The 24,715-nt window shown below is 60.2% G+C and overlaps 1 protein-coding gene and 1 long non-coding RNA gene across 15 annotated transcripts; both read left to right on the top strand.

Moving 5' to 3' along the window:
- Positions 1-24,685, top strand: KCNK3 (potassium two pore domain channel subfamily K member 3). The gene is made up of 2 exons (XM_048296816.1): positions 1-337; positions 20,429-24,685. Exons 1-2 carry the CDS (start codon positions 55-57, stop codon positions 21,295-21,297), a joined length of 1,152 nt encoding a protein of 383 aa, XP_048152773.1. The 5' UTR covers positions 1-54; the 3' UTR covers positions 21,298-24,685.
- Positions 16,535-18,368, top strand: LOC125322748. 14 transcript variants are annotated; one of them, XR_007202211.1, is made up of 3 exons: positions 16,535-16,755; positions 16,792-16,989; positions 17,038-18,368. It is a non-coding gene; the product is annotated as an uncharacterized LOC125322748 (long non-coding RNA). The 14 variants fall into 14 exon arrangements; XR_007202209.1 differs by having other exon boundaries at positions 16,792-17,002; positions 17,073-18,368; XR_007202202.1 differs by having other exon boundaries at positions 16,792-17,037; positions 17,073-18,368.
- Positions 24,686-24,715: the final 30 nt, after the last annotated feature.

Genomic DNA, 24,715 nt, shown 5'->3' with positions numbered 1-24,715 from the left:
TGCCGCCATGCCCCAGCCGGCCCCGCCGCGCCCCGCAGCCGCCGCCGGCGCACCATGAAGCGGCAGAACGTGCGGACGCTGGCGCTCATCCTGTGCACCTTCACCTACCTGCTGGTGGGCGCCGCCGTCTTCGACGCGCTCGAGTCCGAGGCGGAGACGGCGGAGAAGCGGCGGCTGGAGGCCAAGAGCCAGGAGCTCAAGAACAAGTACAACCTGAGCGCCGAGAGCTACCGGGAACTCGAGCGGGTCGTGCTCAAGCTCAAGCCGCACAAGGCCGGCGTCCAGTGGAAATTCGCCGGCTCCTTCTACTTCGCCATCACCGTCATCACCACCATAGGTACCGGCTGCCCCCGCCCCGCCCGACTCCCCGCGGGCAGCTCCCGGTTTTTTCCCCAAGTGCCCAGCCCCGGTGGGATCGGGGGATGCACCCGGGAAGCACCGGGAAAGCTCCGCCTGTCCCCGAGGGAGGGGGGGAAATCGGGAGCTCGGTTCTTTCGCTGCACGGAGCGGCCCCCCGGCTGCCGGCCCTGCCGCCCGTCCCGGTGGGATCGGGGCGATCCTTCCCCGCCTCCTCCGGTACCGGGAAACACCCGCCGGGACCCCCCTGTCTCCCATCCCGCTGGGAAAATCGGGGCGATCCCCCTGCCCGGACCCCCCTGTCTCCCATCCCGGTGGGATCGGGGCGATCCCGCTGCCCTGACCCCCCTGTCACCCATCCCTCTGGGATCGGGGCGATCCCCCTGCCCGGACCCCCCTGTCTCCCATCCTGGTGGGATCGGGGCGATCCCCCTGCCCGGACCCCCCTGTCTCCCACTCCACTGGGATCGGGGCGATCTCCCTGCCCGGACTCCCCCTCTCCCACCCCGCTGGAAAAATCGGGGCGATCCCCCTGCCCGGACCCCCCTGTCTCCCATCCTGGTGGGATCGGGGCGATCCCGCTGCCCCGACCCCCCTGTCTCCCATCCCGCTGGGATCGGGGCGATCCCCCTGCCCGGACCCCCCTGTCTCCCATCCCGCTGGGATCGGGGCGATCCCGCTGCCCGGACCCCCCTGTCTCCCATCCTGGTGGGATCGGGGCGATCCCCCTGCCCGGACCCCCCTGTCTCCCACTCCACTGGGATCGGGGCGATCTCCCTGCCCGGACCCCCCTGTCTCCTATCCCGGTGGGATCGGGGCGATCCCGCTGCCCGGACCCCCCTGTCTCCCATCCCGCTGGGATCGGGGCGATCCCGCTGCCCGGACCCCCCTGTCTCCCATCCTGGTGGGATCGGAGCGATCCCCCTGCCCGGACCCCCCTGTCTCCCATCCCGCTGGGATCGGGGCGATCCCCCTGCCCGGACCCCCCTGTCTCCCATCCCGCTGGGATCGGGGCGATCCCTCTCTGGCTCCTCCGGCACCGGGAAAACTCCCCCTGCCCTCCCCTGTCTCCCATCCCGCTGGGATCGGGGCCATCCCCCCGCCAAGCCCCCGGGAATTCCCCCCAAATCCCCGTTCCCGCAGCGCCGGGACTTCCCCGCCTCTCCCACCCGGAAATCACCGCCAGACCCCCGGCACCGGGGGGATTCTCCCGGCCGGGATTCTCCGGACCCCCGGGATGTTCCCGAAATCGCTGCCACCCCCCCCGCCGGTGGCTCCGCTGCCCCGGACCCCCCTGTGGGACCCCCAGCCCGGGGGGAGGGGACAGAGACGTGTCCCCACCCTGCCAGGCCCTACCAGGGGGTGTCACCGCTGTCCCCCAGGGTTGTCCCCACCCCTGACCCCACCCTGGGAAGTGTCACTGGGGGGGGTGTCCCCCTTTGGGGCAGGGGCTGCAGGGGCTGGGGGGGCTCCGGGGTCCCCCGGGTTCCCGATGTCCTGTCATCGTCACCCCCCGTCACCCCCCTGTCACCCACATTGTCACCCCCCTGTCACCAACATTGTCACCCCTCTGTCACCCACACTGTCACCCCTCTGTCACCTACACTGTCACCCCTCTGTCACCCACATTGTCATCCCCCTGTCACCCACACTGTCACCCCCGTCACCCCTCTGTCACCAATATTGTCATCCCCCTGTCACCCACACTGTCGCCCCCCTGTCACCCTCTGTCACCCACATTGTCGCCCCTCTGTCACCCCCATTGTCACCCCCATTGTCACCCCCCTGTCACCCACATTGTCACCCCACTGTCACCCACACTGTCACCCACAATGTCACCCCCATTGTCACCCCCTGTCACCCCCTGTCACCCCCTGTCACCCCTCTGTCCTTTGGGTCCCCTCCAGGGGTGGTCGGGGTCACCCAGTGTCCCCTGGTCCCCAACTGCCCCCCAAACTCAGCGCTCTGGGAGGGCCTGGGGGGCTGGGGGACAGCGGGGGGACAGCGAGGGGACAGCGAGGGGGCAGTGAGGGGACAGTGAGGGGACAGTGAGGGGACAGCGAGGGGGCAGTGAGAGGACAGCGGGGGGACAGTGAGGGGACAGTGAGGGGACAGCGAGGGGGCAGCGAGGGGACAGTGAGGGGACAGCGGGGGGACAGTGAGGGGATAGCGAGGGGACAGTGAGGGGACAGTGAGGGGACAGTGAGGGGACAGCAGGGGGACAGTGAGGGGACAGCGAGGGGACAGCGAGGGGACAGTGAGGGGACAGCGGGGGGACAGTGAGGGGACAGTGAGAGGACAGTGAGGGGACAGCAGGGGGACAGTGAGGGGACAGCGAGGGGACAGCGAGGGGACAGTGAGGGGACAGTGAGGGGACAGCAGGGGGACAGTGAGGGGACAGTGAGAGGACAGTGAGGGGACAGCAGGGGGACAGTGAGGGGGCAGTGAGGGGACAGTGAGGGGACAGCGAGGGGACAGCGAGGGGACAGCAGGGGGACAGTGAGGGGACAGCAGAGGGACAGTGAGGGGACAGTGAGGGGACAGTGAGGGGACAGCGGGGGGACAGTGAGGGGACAGTGAGGGGACAGCGAGGGGACAGCAGGGGGACAGTGAGGGGACAGTGAGAGGACAGTGAGGGGACAGCGGGGGGACAGCGAGGGGACAGCAGGGGGACAGTGAGGGGACAGTGAGGGGACAGCGGGGGGACAGTGAGGGGACAGTGAGGGGACAGCGAGGGGACAGTGAGAGGACAGTGAGGGGACAGCGAGGGGACAGTGGGGGGACAGGAGGGGACAGTGAGGGGACAGGAGGGGACAGTGAGGGGACAGTGAGGGGACAGCGGGGGGACAGTGAGGGGACAGTGAGGGGACAGCGAGGGGACAGTGAGGGGACAGTGAGAGGACAGCAGGGGGACAGTGAGGGGACAGCGAGGGGACAGCGAGGGGACAGTGAGGGAACAGTGAGGGGACAGCGGGAGGACAGTGAGGGGACAGTGAGGGGACAGCAAGGGGACAGCAGGGGGACAGTGAGGGGACAGTGAGGGGACAGCGAGGGGACAGTGAGGGGACAGCAGGGGGACAGTGAGGGGACAGCAAGGGGACAGTGGGGGGACAGGAGGGGACAGTGAGGGGACAGTGAGGGAACAGTGAGGGGACAGCGGGAGGACAGTGAGGGGACAGTGAGGGGACAGTGAGGGGACAGCGGGGGGACAGCGAGGGGACAGCAGGGGGACAGTGAGGGGACAGCAAGGGGACAGTGGGGGGACAGGAGGGGACAGTGAGGGGACAGTGAGGGGACAGTGAGGGGACAGTGAGAGGACAGCGAGGGGACAGTGAGGGGACAGTGAGGGGACAGCGGGTGACACGTGGAGCTGGAGGGATGGGATGGGATGGGATGGGATGGGATGGGATGGGATGGGATGGGGGACACCCGGTTTGAGGCAGATTTCGGGGTGTCTGTTGTCCCCGGAGCTGTGACACGGATTTTGGGCCGTCCCTGTGCATTCCCAGCATTGGGACACGGATGTTGGGGTGGCTGTTTGTTCCCGGGGCTGGAATCCCGGTGTTGGGGTGCTCGGCGATTCCCAGGGTTGGGATTTGGATATTGGGGGGTTCCCAGGCCCGAAATCCCAAGGTTGGGATGCAAAATCATTCCCGGAGCTGAAATACCGGGATTGGGGTGTTTGGTATTCCCAGGGTTGTTATCCTGGTGTTTGTTATTCCTGGGGCTGTTATCCCGGTGTCAGGACGTTATTCCAGAGCTGTTATCCCGGTGTTTGTTATTCCCATTATCCCGGTGTCAGGGTGTTTGTTACTCCTGGGGCTGTTATCCCGGTGTCAGGGTGTTATTCCAGAGCTGTTATCCCAGTGTTTGTTATTCCCAGGGCTGTTATCCCGGTGTTTGTTATTCCAGAGCTGTTATCCCGGTGTTTGTTATTCCCGTTATCCCGGTGTCAGGGTGTTATTCCAGAGCTGTTATCCCAGTGTTTGTTATTCCCAGGGCTGTTATCCCGGTGTTTGTTATTCCAGAGCTGTTATCCCGGTGTTTGTTATTCCCGTTATCCCGGTGTCAGGGTGTTATTCCCAGAGCTGTCATCCCAGTATTTGTTATTCCCGCACTCCAGGTGCTCATTATTCCGGTGGCTCTTTTCCCAGTGTTTATTATTCCCGGCATCCCAGTGTTTATTACTCCCAGTATCCCAGGGTTTGCCATTCCCATTATCCCGGTGCTGTCAGGGTGTTTGTCACTCCCAGTATCCCGGTGTTTTTCATTCCCATTATCCCCCTGTCAGGGTGTTTGTCATTCCCGGTATCCCAGTGTTTTTCATTCCCAGTATCCCGCTGTCAGGGTGTTTGTCATTCCCAGTATCCCAGTGTTTGTCACTCCCAGTATCCCGGTGTTTGTCATTCCCATTATCCCCCTGTCAGGGTGTTTGTCATTCCCGGTATCCCAGTGTTTGCCATTCCCATTATCCCCCTGTCAGGGTGTTTGTCATTCCCGGTATCCCAGTGTTTGCCATTCCCATTATCCCCCTGTCAGGGTGTTTGTCATTCCCGGTATCCCGGTGTTTGTCATTCACATTATCCCGCTGTCAGGGTGTCATTCCCAGTATCCCAGTGTTTGTCATTCCCGGTATCCCGGTGTTTGCCATTCCCATTATCCCGCTGTCAGGGTGTTTGTCATTCCCAGTATCCCAGTGTTTGTCATTCCCGGTATCCCGGTGTTTGTCATTCCCATTATCCCGCTGTCAGGGTGTTTGTCATTCCCAGTATCCCAGTGTTTGTCATTCCCATTATCCCGGTGCTGTCAGGGTGTTTGTTATTCCCAGTAACCCAGTGTTTTTCATTCCCATTATCCCGGTGCTGTCAGGGTGTTTGTTATTCCCAGTATCCCGGTGTTCTTCATTCCCATCGTTATCCCGGTGCTGGCGCAGCTGCTGCCAGGTGGATCCCAGCTCTGGCCTTTCCCAGGATTCCCGATCCTGCTGCCAGGAGCAGCCGGAAAAGCTCTGGAAGCTGGGCGGGTGGGGGGGAGCTGGGAAGCTCCAGCGGGATCCAGCCCATCCCAAGGATCCTGGAATGTCCCTCCGGAGAGGGACACAAATCCACCCGGATCCACTGGGATCCATCCCAAGGAACCGTGACCACGGGCAGGGACCGGGATCTCACTCTGCCTCTCCCGAGATTCCCAATCCCGCTGCCGGGAGCTGGGAATGCTGGAGTGGGGCTGATCCCAAGCCAACCATCGCATCCCAGAAATTCCTGCTGCTCCCAGTGCTCCAAACCTTTAAATCCTGGTGTTGGACTCCATGGCTTTGGGATCGGGATGAGGATTCCCGGTATCCCAAATGTGTGTCCGGGGTGGGAATTGCAGAGGGAATGGCCCCCAATGGCTTTCCCTGTATCCAGCCTGGTTTTCCCGGGATTTCCAGGGATGTGGGAGAAGGGGCTCGGACATCCAGATGTGCAGGAAGATCGGTTTTCCCAAAATCCCATTATTTGGGTGTCTGGATATGCAGCAAAGCTGGGATGAGGCTGGAATGAGAGGAAACCCCTCCAGATCCAGGGAAAAGGGATGGAAAACTCCATTCTTCCCATGGAATTGGGTTTTCCAGGGCAGGAAAAAAGGGATTTTTCCGGGAATTCCGCACCCAGCTCTCGGCGGGACAGGGAAAAGCCAGACTGGGATCGGGAAGCAGCTCCTGAGCCGGGGGAGATCCCGGTGGGACGGGAAGGAGGAAAACCCGGGATTACAGATCCCACTGGGAAAAGTTTGGATCCCTTTTGGGTTTTTTTCCCCTTTATCCATGAAAAAAAAAGCCAGGAGAGGAGCAGCTCCCGGCGCTGCTCCAAAGCAATTCCAGGGGCTGGGATGTCCCCCCCTCCCGCAATTCCAGAGGCAGGGAAGGAGCGGGGCCGCCCTTGGAGCGCGCAGGTCCCCGGGGGGGTGGCGGTGTCACCCCGCGTGTCCCTTGTCACCTCTGCCGCTGCCCCGAGCCAGGGCGGGCTGCGCTGGCTCTGGATCACTCCCAAAAAACGCCATCCCAAAAGACGCCATCCCAAAAAAACGCCATCCCAAAAGATGCGATCCCAAAAAAATGTGATCCCAAAAGACGTGATCCCAAAAAAACGCCATCTCAAAAGACGCCATCCCAAAAGACGCCATCCCAAAAAAATGCCATCTCAAAAGACGCCATCCCAAAAGATGTGATCTCAAAAAAATGCCATCCCAAAAGACGCCATCCCAAAAAAACGCCATCCCAAAAAAACGCCATCCCAAAAGACGCGATCCCAAAAAAACGCCATCCCAAAAGACGCCATCCCAAAAGACGCCATCCCAAAAAGACGCCATCCCAAAAGACGCCATCCCAAAAGATGTGATCCCAAAAGACGCCATCCCAAAAAAATGCCATCCCAAAAGATGCCATCCCAAAAGATGTGATCCCAAAAATACGCCATCCCAAAAGATGTGATCCCAAAAAAACACCATCCCAAAAGACGCCATCCCAAAAGATGTGATCCCAAAAGACGCCATCCCAAAAAAATGCCATCCCAAAAGATGCGATCCCAAAAGACGCCATCCCAAAAAAATGCCATCCCAAAAGATGCCATCCCAAAAGACGCCAGCCCAAAAGACGCCATCCCAAAAAAAACGCCATCCCAAAAAAATGCCATCTCGAAAGACTCCATCCCAAAAGACACCATCCCAAAAGATGTGATCCCAAAAAAAGCCATCCCAAAAGACGCCATCCCAAAAGACGCCATCCCAAAAGACGCCATCCCAAAAAAACGCCATCCCAAAAGACGCGATCCCAAAAAAATGCCATCCTAAAAGACTCCATCCCAAAAGACGCCATCCCAAAAAAACGCCATCTCAAAAGACGCCATCCCAAAAAACGCCATCCCAAAAGACGCGATCCCAAAAAAATGCCATCCTAAAAGACTCCATCCCAAAAGATGCCATCCCAAAAAAACGCCATCTCAAAAGACGCGATCCCAAAAGACGCCATCTCAAAAGACGCGATCCCAAAAAACGCCATCCCAAAAGACGCCATCCCATCCTCCCCGCTCCCCCCCGGCCGCCAGCGGAGAGGGAGCAGGTGGCAAACGCCACCGCGGTGTCACCATCTGCCACCGACCCGCCCGGGCCTCTGGCACGGGAACAGCGCCCGGAACCGGAGCCGGGAGGAGACCGGGGCCCTTTGTCCCCGTTTGTCCCCTCCTGTCCCCTCCTGTGCCCCCCGTCCCCTCCTGTCCCCATTTGTCACCCCCCCCCGGCCCTTCCTGTCCCCAGAGCCCCCCCCCGTTTCCTTCTGTCCCCTCCTGGCCCCGCTGTCACCCCCTCTTGTCCTCCTTCTGTCCCCTCCTGTCCCCTCCGTGTCCCCTCCTGTCCCCTCCATCACCCCCTGTACCCTCCTGTCCCCCGTGTCCCCCGTCCCCTCCTGCCCCCACAGCCCCTCCCGTTCCCCTCTGTCCCCATTTCTCACCCTCTCGTCCTCCTTCTGTCCCCAAAGTCCCCCTCGTGTCCCCTTCGTGGCCCCTGTCCCCCCTTCTGCCCCATTTGTCACACCTCTGTCCCTTCCTGTCCCCCTCTGTCCCCACAGTCACTCCCTGACTCCTTCCTGTCCCCCCTTATCACCCCCCGTCCCCCCTTATCACCTCCTGTCCCCCCTTATCACCCCCCGTCCCCCCTTATCACCTCCTGTCTCCTCTGTCCCCTCCTGTCCCCCTCTGTCCCCTCCTGTCCCCCTCTGTCCCCACAGTCACTCGCTGACCCCTTCCTGTCCCTCCTTATCACCCCCCGTCCCTCCTTATCACCCCCTGTCCCCTCTTATCACCCCCCGTCCCTCCTTATCACCCCCTGTCCCCTCTTATCACCCCCTGTCCCCCCTTATCACCCCCAGTCCCCTCTTATCACCTCCCTGTCCCTCCTTATCACCCCCTGTCCCCTCTTATCACCCCCTGTCCCCCCTTATCACCCCTTGTCCCCCCCTTATCACCCCCTGTCCCCCCTTATCACCCCCTGTCCCTCCTTATCACCCCCTGTCCCCCCTTATCACCCCCCTGTCCCTCCTTATCACCCCCTGTCCCCCCTTATCACCCCTTGTCCCCCCCTTATCACCCCCTGTCCCCCCTTATCACCCCCTGTCCCTCCTTATCACCCCCTGTCCCCCCTTATCACCCCCTGTCCCCCCCTTATCACCCCCTGTCCCTCCTTATCACCCCCTGTCCCCCCTTATCACCCCCCGTCCCCTCTTATCACCCCCTGTCCCCCCTTATCACCCCCTGTCCCTCCTTATCACCCCCTGTCCCCTCTTATCACCCCCTGTCCCCCCTTATCACCCCTTGTCCCCCCCTTATCACCCCCTGTCCCCCCTTATCACCCCCTGTCCCTCCTTATCACCCCCTGTCCCCCCTTATCACCCCCCTGTCCCTCCTTATCACCCCCTGTCCCCCCTTATCACCCCTTGTCCCCCCCTTATCACCCCCTGTCCCCCCCTTATCACCCCCTGTCCCCCCTTATCACCCTCCTGTCCCTCCTTATCACCCCCTGTCCCCCCTTATCACCCCGTCCCCCCCTTATCATCTCCCTGTCCCCCCTTATCACCCCCTGTCCCCTCTTATCACCCCCTGTCCCCCCCTTATCACCTCCCTGTCCCTCCTTATCACCCCCCATCCCCTCTTATCACCCCCTGTCCCCCTTTATCACCCCCTGTCCCCTCTTATCACCCCCCATCCCCTCTTATCACCCCCTGTCCCCCCTTATCACCCCCTGTCCCCCCTTATCACCCCCTGTCCCCCCTTATCACCTCCTGTGTCCCCTTATCACCCCCTGTCCCCTCTTATCACCCCCTGTCCCCCCTTATCACCTCCTGTGTCCCCTTATCACCCCCTGTCCCCCCTTATCACCCCCTGCCTCCTCTGTCCCCTCCTGTCCCCCTCTGTCCCCCCAGTCACTCCCTGACCCCTTCCTGTCCCCTCTTATCACCCCCTGTCCCCTCTTATCACCCCCTGTCCCTCCTTATCACCCCTTGTCCCCTCTTATCACCCCCTGTCCCTCCTTATCACCCCCTGTCCCCCCTTATCACCCCCCATCCCCTCTTATCACCTCCCTGTCCCCTCTTATCACCCCCCTGTCCCTCCTTATCACCCCCTGTCTCCTCTGTCCCCCTCTGTCCCCACAGTCACTCGCTGACCCCTTCCTGTTCCCCATGATCACCCCCTGTCCCCTCTTATCACCCCCCGTCCCCTCTTATCACCCCCTGTCCCCTTTATCACCTCCTGTGTCCCCTTATCACCCCCTGTCCCCCCTTATCACCCCCTGCCTCCTCTGTCCCCTCCTGTCCCCCTCTGTCCCCCCAGTCACTCCCTGACCCCTTCCTGTCCCCTCTTATCACCCCCTGTCCCCCCTTATCACCCCCTGTCCCCCCTTATCACCCCCTGTCCCCTCTTATCACCCCCTGTCCCTCCTTATCACCCCCTGTCCCCTCTTATCACCCCTTGTCCCTCCTTATCACCCCCTGTCCCCTCTTATCACCCCCCATCCCCTCTTATCACCCCCTGTCCCCTCTTATCACCCCCTGTCCCCTCTTATCACCCCCCATCCCCTCTTATCACCCCCCTGTCCCTCCTTATCACTCCCTATCCCCTCTTATCACCCCCTGTCCCTCCTTATCACCCCCTGTCCCCCCTTATCACCCCCTTTATCACCCCCCCTTATCAGCCCCGTCCCCTCCTGTCCCCTCCCGTCCCCCCCGGGCCGGTGCCCCCCCGCTGTTCCCAATCCATGGCATCCACGGCCCTTCCCTGCTCCCAGTCCTGGCATGGGGCAGGATTTGGGATCAGCGCTGTCACCTCCAGCAGTGGGGCCACCGCCGGGGCCGAGGCTCTGAATTCCCTGGATTTGAGGGAAAAACTCCGGGAATATTTGGGAATTGCTGGGATAAGGAGCATGGAGCAGTTGGGGAACGGCCCCTTCTCCTTCCATTCCCTCGGGACGTTGCTGTTCCACAAAAAACCAATTTCCGTGGAAATCTGTGGTGGCCCCTTGGAACAGGGAATGGGACTTGGAATTAACAGGAAAGGGGGAGAATTCCCACCGGAATTCCAGGGCTGGAATTCCTTCCATCCCCTCGGGACGTTGCTGTTCCCGTTCCACAAAAAAAACCCCATTCCCATGGAATTCACTGGTGGCACCTCCCAAACCATCCATAGGCTTTGGAATTAACAGGGAAGGGGGGAAATTCCACTGCAGTTCCAGGGCTGGAATTCCTGTTCCCTCCTGGCTTTTCCCGGGAGAGCGATCCCGGCCATCCCTGGGGTTGTTGGGGCGTCCCATTCCCGGGAATTGTCAGAGAGCAGCACTGGAAAATCGGGATCGCTTCCCTCCCTTCCCAGTTGCCTTTCCCAGTTTCATACTGGGATTCCTGGGTGTTCCCTCTGGATCCTCTGCCAGGGATTTTCCCACCGGGAATGAGCAGGAAGGGGGTGGACGAGGACGTGGAGAATTCCTGTTGGGATCGGAGCCCCTTCCCGGTGGGATGAGGGTGTGGGGTGACAATCCCAGCCCGGATGGGATCCAGTGCCTTTTCCAGGGAATCTCTTCCCAAGGAGACTCCGGCAAACCCGAGGGTGGGGAGGCCTCATGTGGGTTTTCCCATGGGATTCAGCACAGGGATCGGGATCGGGATTGGTATCGGAGCCCCTCTGGATCCTCCCTCTCCCTGCATCCCTCTCCCATCCCTCTCTCCCGCCCAGGCCATAAATTCCCGGCTTTTTTCCATCCGGGAGCGACAGCAGCCATCCATTCCCGCTCCTGGCCTTTCCCAGCGGATTCCTCCTTAAATCCCAGCAAATCCCGGCTGGGAGCAAGGAACGAACACCACGGGCCGGGGAGGGGGGGTGGATCCGGGCCAGGAAAAACCATCCCAGATTTTGGGAGGTTTAGGAGTTTTTCCCAATTTTTCCCGAGCACCGGGGCTGGTGTCTCGGGCTGGGTGTGGATCCAAGAGCCGGGAATGGGATTTCTGGGATGGACGGAATCAGCAGCTCCCAGGCAGAAGGGACTGGATCCATCCCTGCATCCCTCATTCCTGCCCTGCATCCCCATTCCCATCCCACGTTCCCATCCCACATTTCACATCCCATATCCCACATCCCACATCCCATATCCCATATCCCCATATCCCCATATCCCCATATCCCCATCCCACATCCCCATCCCATATCCCATATCCCATATCCCATATGCCCATCCCATATCCCATATCCCCATCCCATATCCCCATCCCATATCCCATATCCCATATCCCATATCCCCATCCCATATTCCATATCCCACATCCCATATCCCATATCCTCTATCCCATATCCCATATCCCACATCCCACATCCCATATCCCCCATCCCCCCTCCCACATCCCCCTCCCATATCCCACATCCCATATCCCACATCCCATATCCCATATCCCATATCCCACATCCCATATCCCATATCCCCATATCCCCATATCCCCATCCCACATCCCCATCCCATATCCCATAGCCCACATCCCATATCCCATATCCCCGTCCCACATCCCCATCCCAGGGATCCTTTGGAATCCTGCCCGGGGCCGGGGGCTCTGTCCCTCCTCAGGTGGGCTCAGGACCCCTGGATGCTCCGGGAGGGAATTCCGTGCCTGGACCAGGATCCCCCTTTCCCGGGAAGGACCCGGCCCCCCATCCCTGCCCATTTTGAGACACAAATCCATCCTAAATCCTTGTGGACTTTTCATTCCCGCTGGAGCCGGTGCCCCCCTCCCAAAGGTGGGACCACCCCCTTTGGGATATCCCATTCCCGGATATCCCACCTTATCCATGGGCTCAGGACCCCCCTTCCTGCTGGGGGCCCCCCTTTTCCAGGGAGAGGGGAGGGCTGGCGGGGGGGGCCGGGAAGGGGCTGGCGAGGCCCCAGAATCCAAGGAAAAATTGCCAGTTTTGGCGCAAACAGGGAGCTTGGCCGGCGCCGGGATTTTCCATGACTCCATCCCGACCCCCCCGGCTGCGGGAGGCGCTGGGGAAGGGGGAAATCAGCCACCCCCCCCCCCCCCACCCCAAAAAATCCAGGAGGGATCCCAGTGTGGATGCAAATCCCTTTGGGAATGACGCAGGAATTTTGGGGGGATGTGGGGAATAAAGGGGGGCACTCAGGGTGCGGCCCCACATCCAACCCCCCCCCAATCCTGCTGGGAATGGGGAATCCTGGGAGTCCCCAATCCTTGGGATCCCATGGGGACTCTCACATTGTTCCAGCACCCCATCCATGGAATGACATCCCACTTTTCTGGGGTGGGGGGAAAGTGGGAGCAGGGGGAGACAGAGCAGAGGGAGTTTGGGATGTGGGAGGAGAGAGGGATGGAGGGAGGGAGGCATGGATGGATGGAGGGATGGATGGAGGGATCCATGGATCCATGGATGGAGGGATGGAGGGATGGAGGGAGGGATGGAGGGATGGATGGAGGGATCCATGGATGGATGATGAATGGATCCATGGATGGATGGATGGCTGGATCCATGGATCCACGGATGGGTGGAGGGAGGGATCCATGGGTGGATGTATGGATCCATGGATGGATGGATCCACGGATGGATGGATGGATGGAGGGATGGATCCATGGATGGATGGATGATTGGATCCATGGATGGATGGATCCATGGATGGGTGGATGGATGGATGGATGGAGGATGGATCCATGGATGGATGGATGATTGGATCCATGGAGGGATGGATCCATGGATGGGTGGGATGGATGGATGATCCATGGATGGATGGATGGATCCATGGAGGGATGGATCCATGGATGGATGGATGGATGGATGGATCCATGGATGGATGATGGATCCATGGACAGATGGATGGATCCATGGATCCATGGAGGGATGGATGGATGGATCCATGGATGGATGGATGGATGGATGGATCCATGGACAGATGGATGGATCCATGGATCCATGGAGAGATGGATGGATGGATCCATGGAGGGATGTCTGGATCCATGGATCCATGGATGGGTGGATGGATACAAGGAACAGCTGCAACAGAACAGTCGGCATTCTGGGTGTCCAGGGGTCCCTCCAGCTCTTCATTCCCGGCTCATCCCACTCCAGATCCCATCCCTCTGCTCCAGCTGCAGGAGGTGTCCCTGGGCCCCTTCCCCTGCCCTCAGCCCCATCCAGGGATTCTGGTGGCTCTGCAGGACCCAGGTGTCCCCCTGGCCGTGTCCCTCGGTGCCAGCTCCAGGTTTTCCCGGCACAGGCTGGAATTCCGCAGCCACCGGCACCTGCTGCCGTTCCCAGCTGCCCTCTCACGGCTCGGTTGCCATTCCCGGGAATGCGGGCGGCTCCTGGGGAACAGCTGGGTCCCCTCCCCCGGCCTGGGGACAGCTGGGATGGCCGGGCTGAGTCCTGGCGCTGGGAACAGTGGGATGCTGATCCTTACTGGGAGCACTGGGACAGTGATCCTTACTGGGAACAGTGGGATGCTGATCCTTACTGGGAGCACTGGGAACAGTGATCCTTACTGGGAACAGTGGGATGCTGATCCTTACTGGAGCACTGGGAACAGTGATCCTTACTGTGAACAGTGGGATGCTGATCCTTACTGGGAGCACTGGGAACAGTGATCCTTACTGGGAACAGTGGGATGCTGATCCTTACTGGGAGCACTGGGAACAGTGATCCTTACTGGGAACAGTGGGATGCTGATCCTTACTGGGAGCACTGGGACAGTGATCCTTACTGGGAACATTGGGACAGTGATCTGTACTGGGAACAGCAGGACAGTGATCCGTACTGGGAGCACTGGGACAACGATCCTTACTGGGAACAGTGGGATGCTGATCCTTACTGGGAACAGGGGGACAGTGATCCTTAGTGGGAGCACTGGGACAATGATCCTTACTGGCAACAATGGGACAATGATCCTTACTGGGAGCACTGGGTCAATGATCCTTACTGGGAGCACTGGGACAGTAATCCGTACTGGGAGCAAGATGCTGATCCTTACTGGGAGCACTGGGATATGGGGAAGGGCTGGCATGAGGAGACTCCATCCATCCCCCGCCCCATTCCCTGAATCCCCTGTCCCGGTTCCCTGGATCCCCCTGTCCCATTCCCTGGATCCCCCTGTTCTGATTCCCTGGTTCCCCTACCCCATTCCCTGATTCCCTGATTCCCCCATTCCCCTATTCCCTGATTCCCCCATTCCCTGATTCCCTGATTCCCAGCACCCCCTGCCCCATTCCCTGATTCCCTGATTCCCTGGTTCCCCTGCCCCATTCCCTGATTCCCTGACTCCCTGATTCCCCGATTCCCTGATTCCCCGACTCCCTGATCCCCGACTCCCTGATTCCCTGATTCCCCGATTCCCCGACTCCCTGATTCCCTGACTCCCTGATTCCCCGACTCCCTGATTCCCTGATTCCCCGATTCCCCGACTCCCTGATTCCCTGACTCCCTGACTCCCTGATTCCCTGATTCCCTGGTTCCCCTGCCCCATTCCCTGATTCCCAGCACCCCCTACCCCATTCCCAGATTCCCCGGTTCCCCGATTCCCCGATTCCCTGACTCCCTGATTCCCTGACTCCCTGATTCCCAGATTCCCTGATTCCCAGATTCCCTGACTCCCTGATTCCCTGACTCCCTGATTCCCAGATTCCCTGATTCCCAGATTCCCTGACTCCTTGATTCCCTGACTCCCCGATTCCCTGACTCCCCGATTCCCTGACTCCCTGATTCCCCGATTCCCTGTTTCCCCTGCCCCATTCCCCGGTTCCCCGCATCCCCCGCCCCACTCCCTGCGCTCCCTCCTGGAGGGCTCATCCCCCTCCCACCCTTCCAGCCTCATTCCCAGTGATCCTTTCCTGCCTTCCCAACCCTCTGCCCGCTCCAGCCGCGTCCCATTTTCCCCCTCGCCGTTCCCGTTCCCGCAGCTGTCCCGCTAATCCCGGCCGTCCATCGCTCCGACAGCCGGGCTTCGCTCCCGGCCCGGGGCCAGGCCTGCACCTGCTCCGAGGCCGGATCCAGCCCCGCTCCTCCATCCCTAAAAAGGCCAGGATCGGCCGCGTTCCTTCGGGACGTGTCATCCTCCCTCCCTGGGGACACGATCCCTGCTCCCGGCCCGCCCGCAGCGGGATCCCGACCCCGCCGTCCCTCGGCTCCAGCGCTCCCGGGACACCTCTGGGAGCTGGGAAGGACTGGGGGGGTGGAGGGGGGCAGGAGGTGGAGAAGGAGCCGGGATTTCAGGGCTTATTCCCGGCGGATTTCCAGGCTGGAATGTGGCCCTGCTCTCCGACACAATTCCTCGCCAGCCGCGGGTCCCAGAGGGATTTGGGGGTCACCCCCTGCGCCGCTTTCCCGGGGTTTTCCCTCTCGCCGCTGGCTGGATCTGCCGTTCCCGACCTTCTCCCCCAAGCTCAGACGTGCCCGAGCTCAGGCAGCTCCTGCTAAAACCGGGGACGGGGGGGGCGGATCGGGGGATTGACGGACGCTTGGAGAGCTCATAAACTCCCTTCCCTCGGGAAAGAGGGCTAAAAATAGCTCCGGGAGGCTGGAGAGGGATGCAGAGGGATGGAGAGGCTGGAGGCGGCTGGAGAGGGCAGGAGCAGGCAGGGAAAGGCAGGGAAAGGCAGGAGGATGCTCAGGGAGGTTTTGGGAAGACACCCGTGGGCACTGCTGGAGGCTCCATCCCAAAATCCATCCCAAACAGCTGGAATGGGGAGATTTGGGATGATGGGAAGGGGATGGTGGAGGGCGGGATGAGGGCTGGGGATGTGACTCTGGAGTGAACACGAGGAGCAGGGAAGGGACTCAGGGAACAGGGAAAGGGCACAGGGAACAGGGAAAGGACACAGGGAACAGGGAGAGAAGGACACAGGGAACAGGGAAAGGACACAAGGAGCAGGGAAAGGACACAAGGAGCAGGGAGAGATGGACACAGGGAGCAGGGAAAGGACACAAGGAGCAGGGAGAGAAGGACACAGGGAACAGGGAGAGAAGGACACAGGGAGCAGGGAAAGGACACAAGGAGCAGGGAGAGATGGACACAGGGAGCAGGGAAAGGACACAGGGAGCAGGGAAAGGACAGAGGGAGCAGGGAAAGGACACAAGGAGCAGGGAGAGATGGACACAGGGAACAGGGAGAGAGGGACACAGGGAGCAGGGAAAGGACACAGGGAGCAAGGGAAGGGACACAAGGAGTGAGAAGGACATGGGGAACAGGGAAGGGACATGAGGAGCATGGAGAGAGACAGAAGGGGCAGGAAGGGACACGAGGAACAGGGAAGGGACACGAGGGAGGAGCAGGGAGCACACGAGGAGCAGGCGATGCTCTCAGGGGATGCTCTCAGGTGGTTCTCAGGTGATGCTCAGGGGATGCTCAGGGGGATGCTCTCAGGGGATGCTCTCAGGTGATGCTCTCAGGGGATGCTCTCAGGTGTTTCTCAGGTGATGCTCAGGTGATGCTCTCAGGTGGTTCTCAGGTGATGCTCTCAGGTGATGCTCTCAGGTGATGCTCCAATGATGCTCTCAGGTGATGCTCTCAGCTGATGCTCTCAGCTGATGCTCTCAGCTGATGCTCTCAGGTGTTTCTCAGGTGATGCTCTCAGGTGATGCTCACGTGATGCTCTCAGGTGTTTCTCAGGTGATGCTCACGTGATGCTCTCAGGTGGTTCTCAGGTGATGCTCTCAGGTGATGCTCTCAGGTGATGCTCCAATGATGCTCTCAGGTGATGCTCTCAGCTGATGCTCTCAGCTGATGCTCTCAGGTGTTTCTCAGGTGATGCTCTCAGGTGATGCTCACGTGATGCTCTCAGGTGTTTCTCAGGTGATGCTCACGTGATGCTCTCAGGTGTTTCTCAGGTGGTTCTCAGCTGACGCTCTCAGCTGATGCTCTCAGGTGTTTCTCAGGTGATGCTCTCAGGTGATGCTCTCAGGTGGTTCTCAGGTGGTTCTCAGGTGGTTCTCAGCTGATGCTCTCAGCTGATGCTCTCAGGTGTTTCTCAGGTGATGCTCTCAGGTGATGCTCTCAGGTGGTTCTCAGGTGGTTCTCAGCTGACGCTCTCAGCTGATGCTCTCAGCTGTTTCTCAGGTGATGCTCTCAGGTGATGCTCTCCAGTGATGCTCTCTCTCAGGTGATGTTTTCTGGTGGTGGTCTCAGGGAATGCTCTCAGGTGATGCTCAGGTGATGCTCAGGTGATGATTTTAGGTGCTGCTCTTCAGGGATGTCCGGATGACGCTCTCAGGTGATGCTCAGGTGATGCTCTCCACTGATGTTCTTGGTGATGCTCTCAGGTGATGTCCCAGGTGATGTTTTTTGGTGATGCTCAGGTGTTGCTCTCCAGAGATGTTCTCAGGTGCCTCTCTCAGGTGCTGCTCTCTCTCCATCGATTCCCTCCCATCAATCCCCTCCCATCATTTCCTTCCCATCGATTCCCTCCCACTGATTCCCTCTCCATCAATTCCCTCCCTGTTGTTTCCCTCTCCATGGATTCCCTCTCCATGGATTCCTTCCCACTGATTCCCTCTCCATTGATTCTCTCCCCATTTGATTCCCTCTCCATGGATTCCCTCGCCATCGATTCCCTCTCCGTTGATTCCCCCTCTGCCGATTCCATCCCTCCCTGTCTCCCACAGAGACGATCCCATGGCAGCCCCTCCCTGGAGGAGATCTCGCGATCCCGGTTTTCCCCTCGCTCCAGCTCAATCCTTGTCCCCCCCAGGGTGGCAGCGAGGGGGACACAGGGTCGGGATTAGGGACAGGGGCCGGATGAGCTGCTCTCGGCATTCCCAAGGGTTTGGGGGACTGGTCTGGGATAGGCCTTGGAAAAGGGGCCCAGGGCATGTCCCAGGAATGCTCCGAGTCCCAGGGAAGGGTTTGGAGTCTCCCGGGCAGCCTCTGCTCCTGTCTGCTCCCAGGTTTCCTGGGAAAGGGAAAGGAAAAGGGAGAGGGAAAAGAGGGAAGTGGAAAGGAAAGAGAAAAGGGGGAAGGGAAAAAGAGAAAGGGAAAAGAGGGAAAGGAGGAAAATGAAAAACAGGGAAAGTAAGAAAGAAAAGGAAAAGGGAATTGGAAAAGGGGAAAGGACACGGAAAAGGATGGAAAGGAAAAAGAAAGAAAGAAGAAAAGGAAGAAAAGGAAAAAGAGAAAGGGAAAGAAAAAAGATAAGGAAAGGGGAAGACAAAGGGAAAGGAGGAAAAGGAGAAGGAACAGAAAAGGAGGAAAAGGAGAAAAAGGAGGAAAAGCAGGAATAGAGAAAAATGAGAAAGAAGAAAGAGAAAGGGAAAGGAAGAAAGAGAAGGAAAGGGAAAGGGATTGGAAAGGGATGGAAAAGGAAAAGGAGGAAAGGGACAGGGACAGGAAAAGGGACAGGAAAAGAGGAACAGCGGGTTCCTGCCACCCCCATCCCAAGGCCTGAGCTGGCCCTGGCCAGGCCATCCCGGGATCCATCCGGGAACGCCGATCCGCCGGCACGGAGCGGGATAAATCCCATCTGCAGCGTCGAGGGATTACGGGAGCGCAGCGGCTGCCGGGGCTGGATGCGGATGCAGCCCCTGGATGGCGGGAACTGGGGCACCGGGACGGGGGCAGGGCGGGGGTGACAGAGCGCAAACGGAGCCCTTGGCCCCCGAGACCGCCAGAATTCCCGATCTCCCCATCTCCGCGGCTCTGGGATGGGAATTTTGGGGAGTGGGATCTCCAGTGCCCAAAGCCAGGGGTCCATCCAAACATCGTCACTGGCACAGGATTCCCAGGGAAGCTGTGGCTGTCCCCTGGATCCCTGGGAGTGTCCAAGGAAAAGCTGGATGGGGCTTGGAGCAGCCTGGGAGAGTGGAAGGTGTCGGGGTTGGAACGAGGTGGGATTTGAGGTCCCTCCCTCCCCCCCAAACCATTCCAGGATTCCATGCTAAAGGAGACTCAGAATCCATCCAGAGGGATCTTTGTGGAAGTCGGGGATGGGAAAAGGGAGGAAAAGGGAAGGGAGACCCTTCCTGGAGTCCTGAGATTCCAAGTGAAGCCCCTCGTTCCTGAAACTCTTTCTTGGAGAGGAGTCAGGATGGGGATGGATCCAATGCCAGGCTGGGAGAGCTGGGAATGTTCACCTGGAGAAGGGAAAGATCCAGGGAATCCTCGGAGCCGCTTCCTGAGCCTAAAGGGGCTCCAGGAGAGCTGGGATTTGGGAAAGGGCTGGAGGGGCAGGAGGCAGGGAATGGCTTCCCAGTGGGAAAGGGGAGCTCGGGCTGGGATCTTGGGAAGGAATTCCCGGCTGAGAAGTTGGGGAGGGGCTGGATTGGAATTCCCAGAGAAGCTGTGGCTGCCCCTGGATCCCTGGCAATGTCCCAGGAAAGGCTGGAGCACCCCGGGATCGTGGCAGGTGTCAGCACTGGATCGGGATGAGCTTTAATCTCCTTTCCCCCCCAAACCATTCCAGGATTCCATGCTAAAGGAGACTCAGAATCCATCCAGAGGGATCTTTGTGGAAGTCGGGGATGGGAAAAGGGAGGAAAAGGGAAGGGAGACCCTTCCTGGAGTCCTGAGATTCCAAGTGAAGCCCCTCGTTCCTGAAACTCTTTCTTGGAGAGGAGTCAGGATGGGGATGGATCCAATGCCAGGCTGGGAGAGCTGGGAATGTTCACCTGGAGAAGGGAAAGATCCAGGGAATCCTCGGAGCCGCTTCCTGAGCCTAAAGGGGCTCCAGGAGAGCTGAGATTTGGGAAAGGGCTGGAGGGGCAGGAGGCAGGGAATGGCTTCCCAGTGGGAAAAGGGAGCTCGGGCTGGGATCTTGGGAAGGAATTCCCGGCTGGGCTGGAATTGCCAGAGAAGCTGTGGCTGCCCCTGGATCCCTGGCAGTGCCCAAGGCCAGGCTGGAGCACCCTGAGATCGTGGCAGGTGTCAGCGTTGGATCGGGATGAGCTTTAATCTCCTCTCCCACCCAAACCATTCCGGGATTCCGCCACTCCCGCGCTTCCGAGCGCCCTTCCCCACTCCCGATTCCCGCCGGGAGCACGGATCCGATCCCTCTCTCCCTTCTCCCCAGGCTACGGGCACGCGGCGCCCAGCACGGACGGCGGGAAGGTTTTCTGCATGCTCTACGCGCTGCTGGGCATCCCCCTGACGCTGGTGATGTTCCAGAGCCTGGGCGAGCGCATCAACACCTGGGTGCGCTCGCTGCTGCGGCGCCTCAAGAAGCGCCTGGGCATGCGGCGGCCGGAGGTGTCCATGGCCAACATGGTGACCATCGGCTTCTTCTCGTGCGTCAGCACGCTCTGCATCGGCGCCGCCGCCTTCTCGCACTACGAGAACTGGAGCTTCTTCCAGGCCTACTACTACTGCTTCATCACGCTGACCACCATCGGCTTCGGCGACTACGTGGCGCTGCAGAAGGACCAGGCGCTGCAGACGCAGCCGCAGTACGTGGCCTTCAGCTTCGTCTACATCCTGGCGGGGCTCACGGTCATCGGCGCCTTCCTCAACCTGGTGGTGCTGCGCTTCATGACCATGAACGCCGAGGACGAGCGCCGGGACGCCGAGCAGCGGGCGCTGCTCAGCCGGGCCGCCCGGCCCGGCGCCGTCCCCGCCGTCCCCGAGGCCGCCGCGGTGGCCCCGGCCGAGAGCGGCTTCCGGAACGTCTACGCCGAGGTGCTGCACTTCCAGTCCATGTGCTCGTGCCTGTGGTACAAGAGCCGCGAGAAGCTGCAGTATTCCATCCCCATGATCATTCCCAGGGATTTGTCCAGCTCGGACACGGGCGTGGAGCGCAGCCACTCCTCGCCCGCCCGCTGTCCCGAGACTCCGGAGCACCGGTGCTTCTGCCATTCCCGGCGTTCCGCCATCAGCTCCGTGTCCACCGGGCTCCAGAGCCTGGCGGCCTTCCCGGGATTCGCCAAGCGCCGCAGCTCCGTGTAGCCCCTTCGCCCCCTGGCCCGGATCCCGAGGAAGCTGCTCTGGACTCCGGAATGACGCCGGAGCGGGCCCAGATCCCAGATCCCGGTTCGCTCCAGATTGGGATTTTAATTTAAACCTCTTGGATTTTTATTTCACAAAAAAACCACTCCTTGAAAATGTGAAAGTTGGGAGAGCGGGGGAGCCTCGGAATCCAGCGGGATTGGGGGGGCACCTCCCAGTCCTGCCCTCTCCACGCTCTGGATCCTCGGGAATTCCCTGGGAAGTGCAGACGGACCCCACGGCCATGGAAATCAGGCTAAGAGGGGCTTAGCCGGAGCTTTTCCACATCAGCCGGCCGGAAAAGCAGCTGGGAGTCACGTAGGCTGCTCCAAACCCTGCTCTTCCCGGGATTTGGGGTCGTCTTAACCCTTTGTGGGAGGGCAGTGCTGGGAGTCCATGGGATTTAGCAGGAATCACCTGCGGGATTTAGCAGGAATCACCCATGGGACTTAGCGGGAATCACCCGCGGGATTTAGCGGGAATCACCTGCGGGATTCAGCGGGAATCGCCTGCGGGATTCAGCGGGAATCGCCCGCGGGATTCAGCGGGAATCGCCCGCGGGATTTAGGGGGAATCACCCGAGGGATCCAGTGGGAATCACCCGCGGGATTCAGCGGGAATCGCCCGCGGGATTTAGGGGGAGTCACCCGCGGGATTCAGCGGGAATCGCCCGCGGGATTTAGGGGGAGTCACCCGCGGGATTCAGCGGGAATCGCCCGCGGGATTTAGGGGGAGTCACCCGCGGGATTCAGCGGGAATCGCCCACGGGATTCAGCGGGAACCACCCGCAGGATTCAGCGGGAATCGCCCGCGGGATTCAGCGGGAATCGCCCGTGGGATTTAGCGGGAATCGCCCGTGGGATTCAGCGGGAATCGCCCGTGGGATTTAGGGGGAATCACCCATGGGATTCAGCAGGAATCGCCCACGGGATTCAGCGGGAATCGCCCGTGGGATTCAGCGGGAATCACCTGCGGGATTCAGCGGGAATCACCCATGGGATTTAGCGGGAATCGCCCACGGGATTCAGCGGGAATCGCCCGCGGGATTTAGCAGGAATCACCCGCGGGATTCAGCGGGAATCACCCGCGGGATTTAGCGGGAATCGCCCGCGGGATTTAGCGGGAATCGCCCACGGGATTCAGCAGGAATCGCCCGCGGGATTTAGCGGGAATCGCCCACGGGATTCAGCGGGAATCACCCGCGGGATTCAGCGGGAATCGCCCGCGGGATTCAGCGGGAATCGCCCACGGGATTCAGCGGGAATCGCCCGCGGGATTCAGCGGGAATCGCCCGCGGGATTCAGCGGGAATCGCCCGTGGGATTTAGCGGGAATCGCCCGCGGGATTTAGGGGGAATCGCCCGTGGGATTTAGGGGGAATCACCCGCGGGATTCAGCGGGAATCACCCGCGGGATTCAGCGGGAATCACCCGCGGGATTCAGCGGGAATCGCCCACGGGATTTAGCGGGAATCGCCCGTGGGATTTAGGGGGAATCACCCGCGGGATTCAGCGGGAATCACCCGCGGGATTCAGCGGGAATCGCCCACGGGATTCAGCGGGAATCGCCCGCGGGATTCAGCGGGAATCGCCCGCGGGATTCAGCGGGAATCACCCGCGGGATTCAGCGGGAATCGCCCACGGGATTCAGCGGGAATCACCCGCGGGATTCAGCAGGAATCGCCCGCGGGATTCAGCGGGAATCGCCCGTGGGATTTAGCGGGAATCGCCCGCGGGATTTAGGGGGAATCGCCCGTGGGATTTAGGGGGAATCGCCCGTGGGATTCAGCGGGAATCGCCCGCGGGATTCAGCGGGAATCACCCGCGGGATTCAGCGGGAATCGCCCGCGGGATTCAGCGGGAATCGCCCGCGGGATTCAGCGGGAATCGCCCACGGGATTCAGCGGGAATCACCCGCGGGATTCAGCGGGAATCGCCCGCGGGATTCAGCGGGAATCGCCCACGGGATTCAGCGGGAATCGCCCGCGGGATTCAGCGGGAATCACCCGCGGGATTCAGCGGGAATCACCCGCGGGATTCAGCGGGAATCGCCCGTGGGATTTAGGGGGAATCGCCCGTGGGATTCAGCGGGAATCACCCGCGGGATTCAGCGGGAATCACCCGCGGGATTCAGCGGGAATCGCCCGTGGGATTTAGGGGGAATCACCCGCGGGATTCAGCGGGAATCACCCGCGTGAGGCCGGTCGGTGCCATGGGATCTCCATGCCCAGCCCTGCCGAGGCTCTGCGGATGGAATTGTTCCCCTCGGGAAGGTGTCTGGGGACAATTTGGGATTTTTTCCCCTGGGATCCCCATTTCCATCCTCCTCAAGAATCCAGGGATGGAATTACTTCCCTCCGAGAGGTATTTTGGGGAAAATCCAGGATAGATTCCCTTGGGATCTCCATCCTCACCAAGCCTTCCAGGGATGGAATTGTTCCCCCTGGGAAGGTATTTTAGGGAAAATCTGGGATATTTTTCCTGGAGATCCCCATCTCCATCCCCACTGAGACTCTGGGAATGGAATTTTTCCCTCGGGGAGGAATTTTGGGGACAATTTTCCCCTGGGATTCCCATTTCCATCCTCACCAATTCTCCAGGGATGGATCTGTTCCCCTCAGGGAGGTATTTTTGGGAAATTATCCCTTGGGATCTCCATCTCCATTCTCACCAGGACTCCAGGATGGAATTCTTACGCCTGGGGAGGTATTTTAGGGACAATTTGGGATATCATTCCCTGGGATCCCCATCTCCATGCTCACCGAGGCTCCGGGGATGGAACTGTTCCCCCTGGAGAGGTATTTGGGGGAAATTCGGGATATTACAGCACTTTTCCGTCCTTCCCTCCACAGCCCTTCCCGCCCCCACCCTCACCCCTGGGATGGTCCCAGAATTCCCGGGATACCCCGGGGGTCACCTCTGTCACCCCCACCCCCACAGGGAAGCAAAACTTCCCTCCTCTCCCATTCCCACCCTTCCAGGATGGGATTTTCCCCTCCCAGCACCCAAAGTCCCCTGGAGGGGACACAACAGGGGAGGGACTTTGGGGATGTTTTGTCGCCTTTCCAGAGAGGAAAATCCACGGATTTCTGATCCTTGAGCTGTCCGTGTGCGAGATTCCAGAGGATATTTATTGTAAACGGCGCTATCCGTGGAATTCCAGGAATATCCGTCGGGGAGGAGGCTCGGGAGGGACAATTCCTGATGATTCCAGGGAGGAATTTCTGCATCTTCCTCATCCAAGGGCGCCCAATTCCCACCGGGAAGGGTTCCCTGGTTCTCATGCCAAAGCCGATCTGTCCCGCGGGATTCAATTCCTTGGAGAGAGAAATAAAGGATTGTTGGAAAATCGGGAGTGCCTGGGATCTTCCCGAGGGAGAG

This window comes from Corvus hawaiiensis, chromosome 3, assembly GCF_020740725.1.
Source record: "Corvus hawaiiensis isolate bCorHaw1 chromosome 3, bCorHaw1.pri.cur, whole genome shotgun sequence".
Taxonomy (NCBI): domain Eukaryota; kingdom Metazoa; phylum Chordata; class Aves; order Passeriformes; family Corvidae; genus Corvus; species Corvus hawaiiensis.
This window is presented reverse-complemented; position numbering and strand designations above follow the sequence as displayed.

Bases quoted from the DNA above. Each gene is read 5' to 3' on its own strand.
- KCNK3 (XM_048296816.1), top strand. From the start codon at position 55: ATGAAGCGGCAGAACGTGCGGACGCTGGCGCTCATCCTGTGCACCTTC. The intron at 338-20,428 runs GTACCGGCTGCC...CCTTCTCCCCAG, and splicing joins CACCGTCATCACCACCATAG to GCTACGGGCACGCGGCGCCC.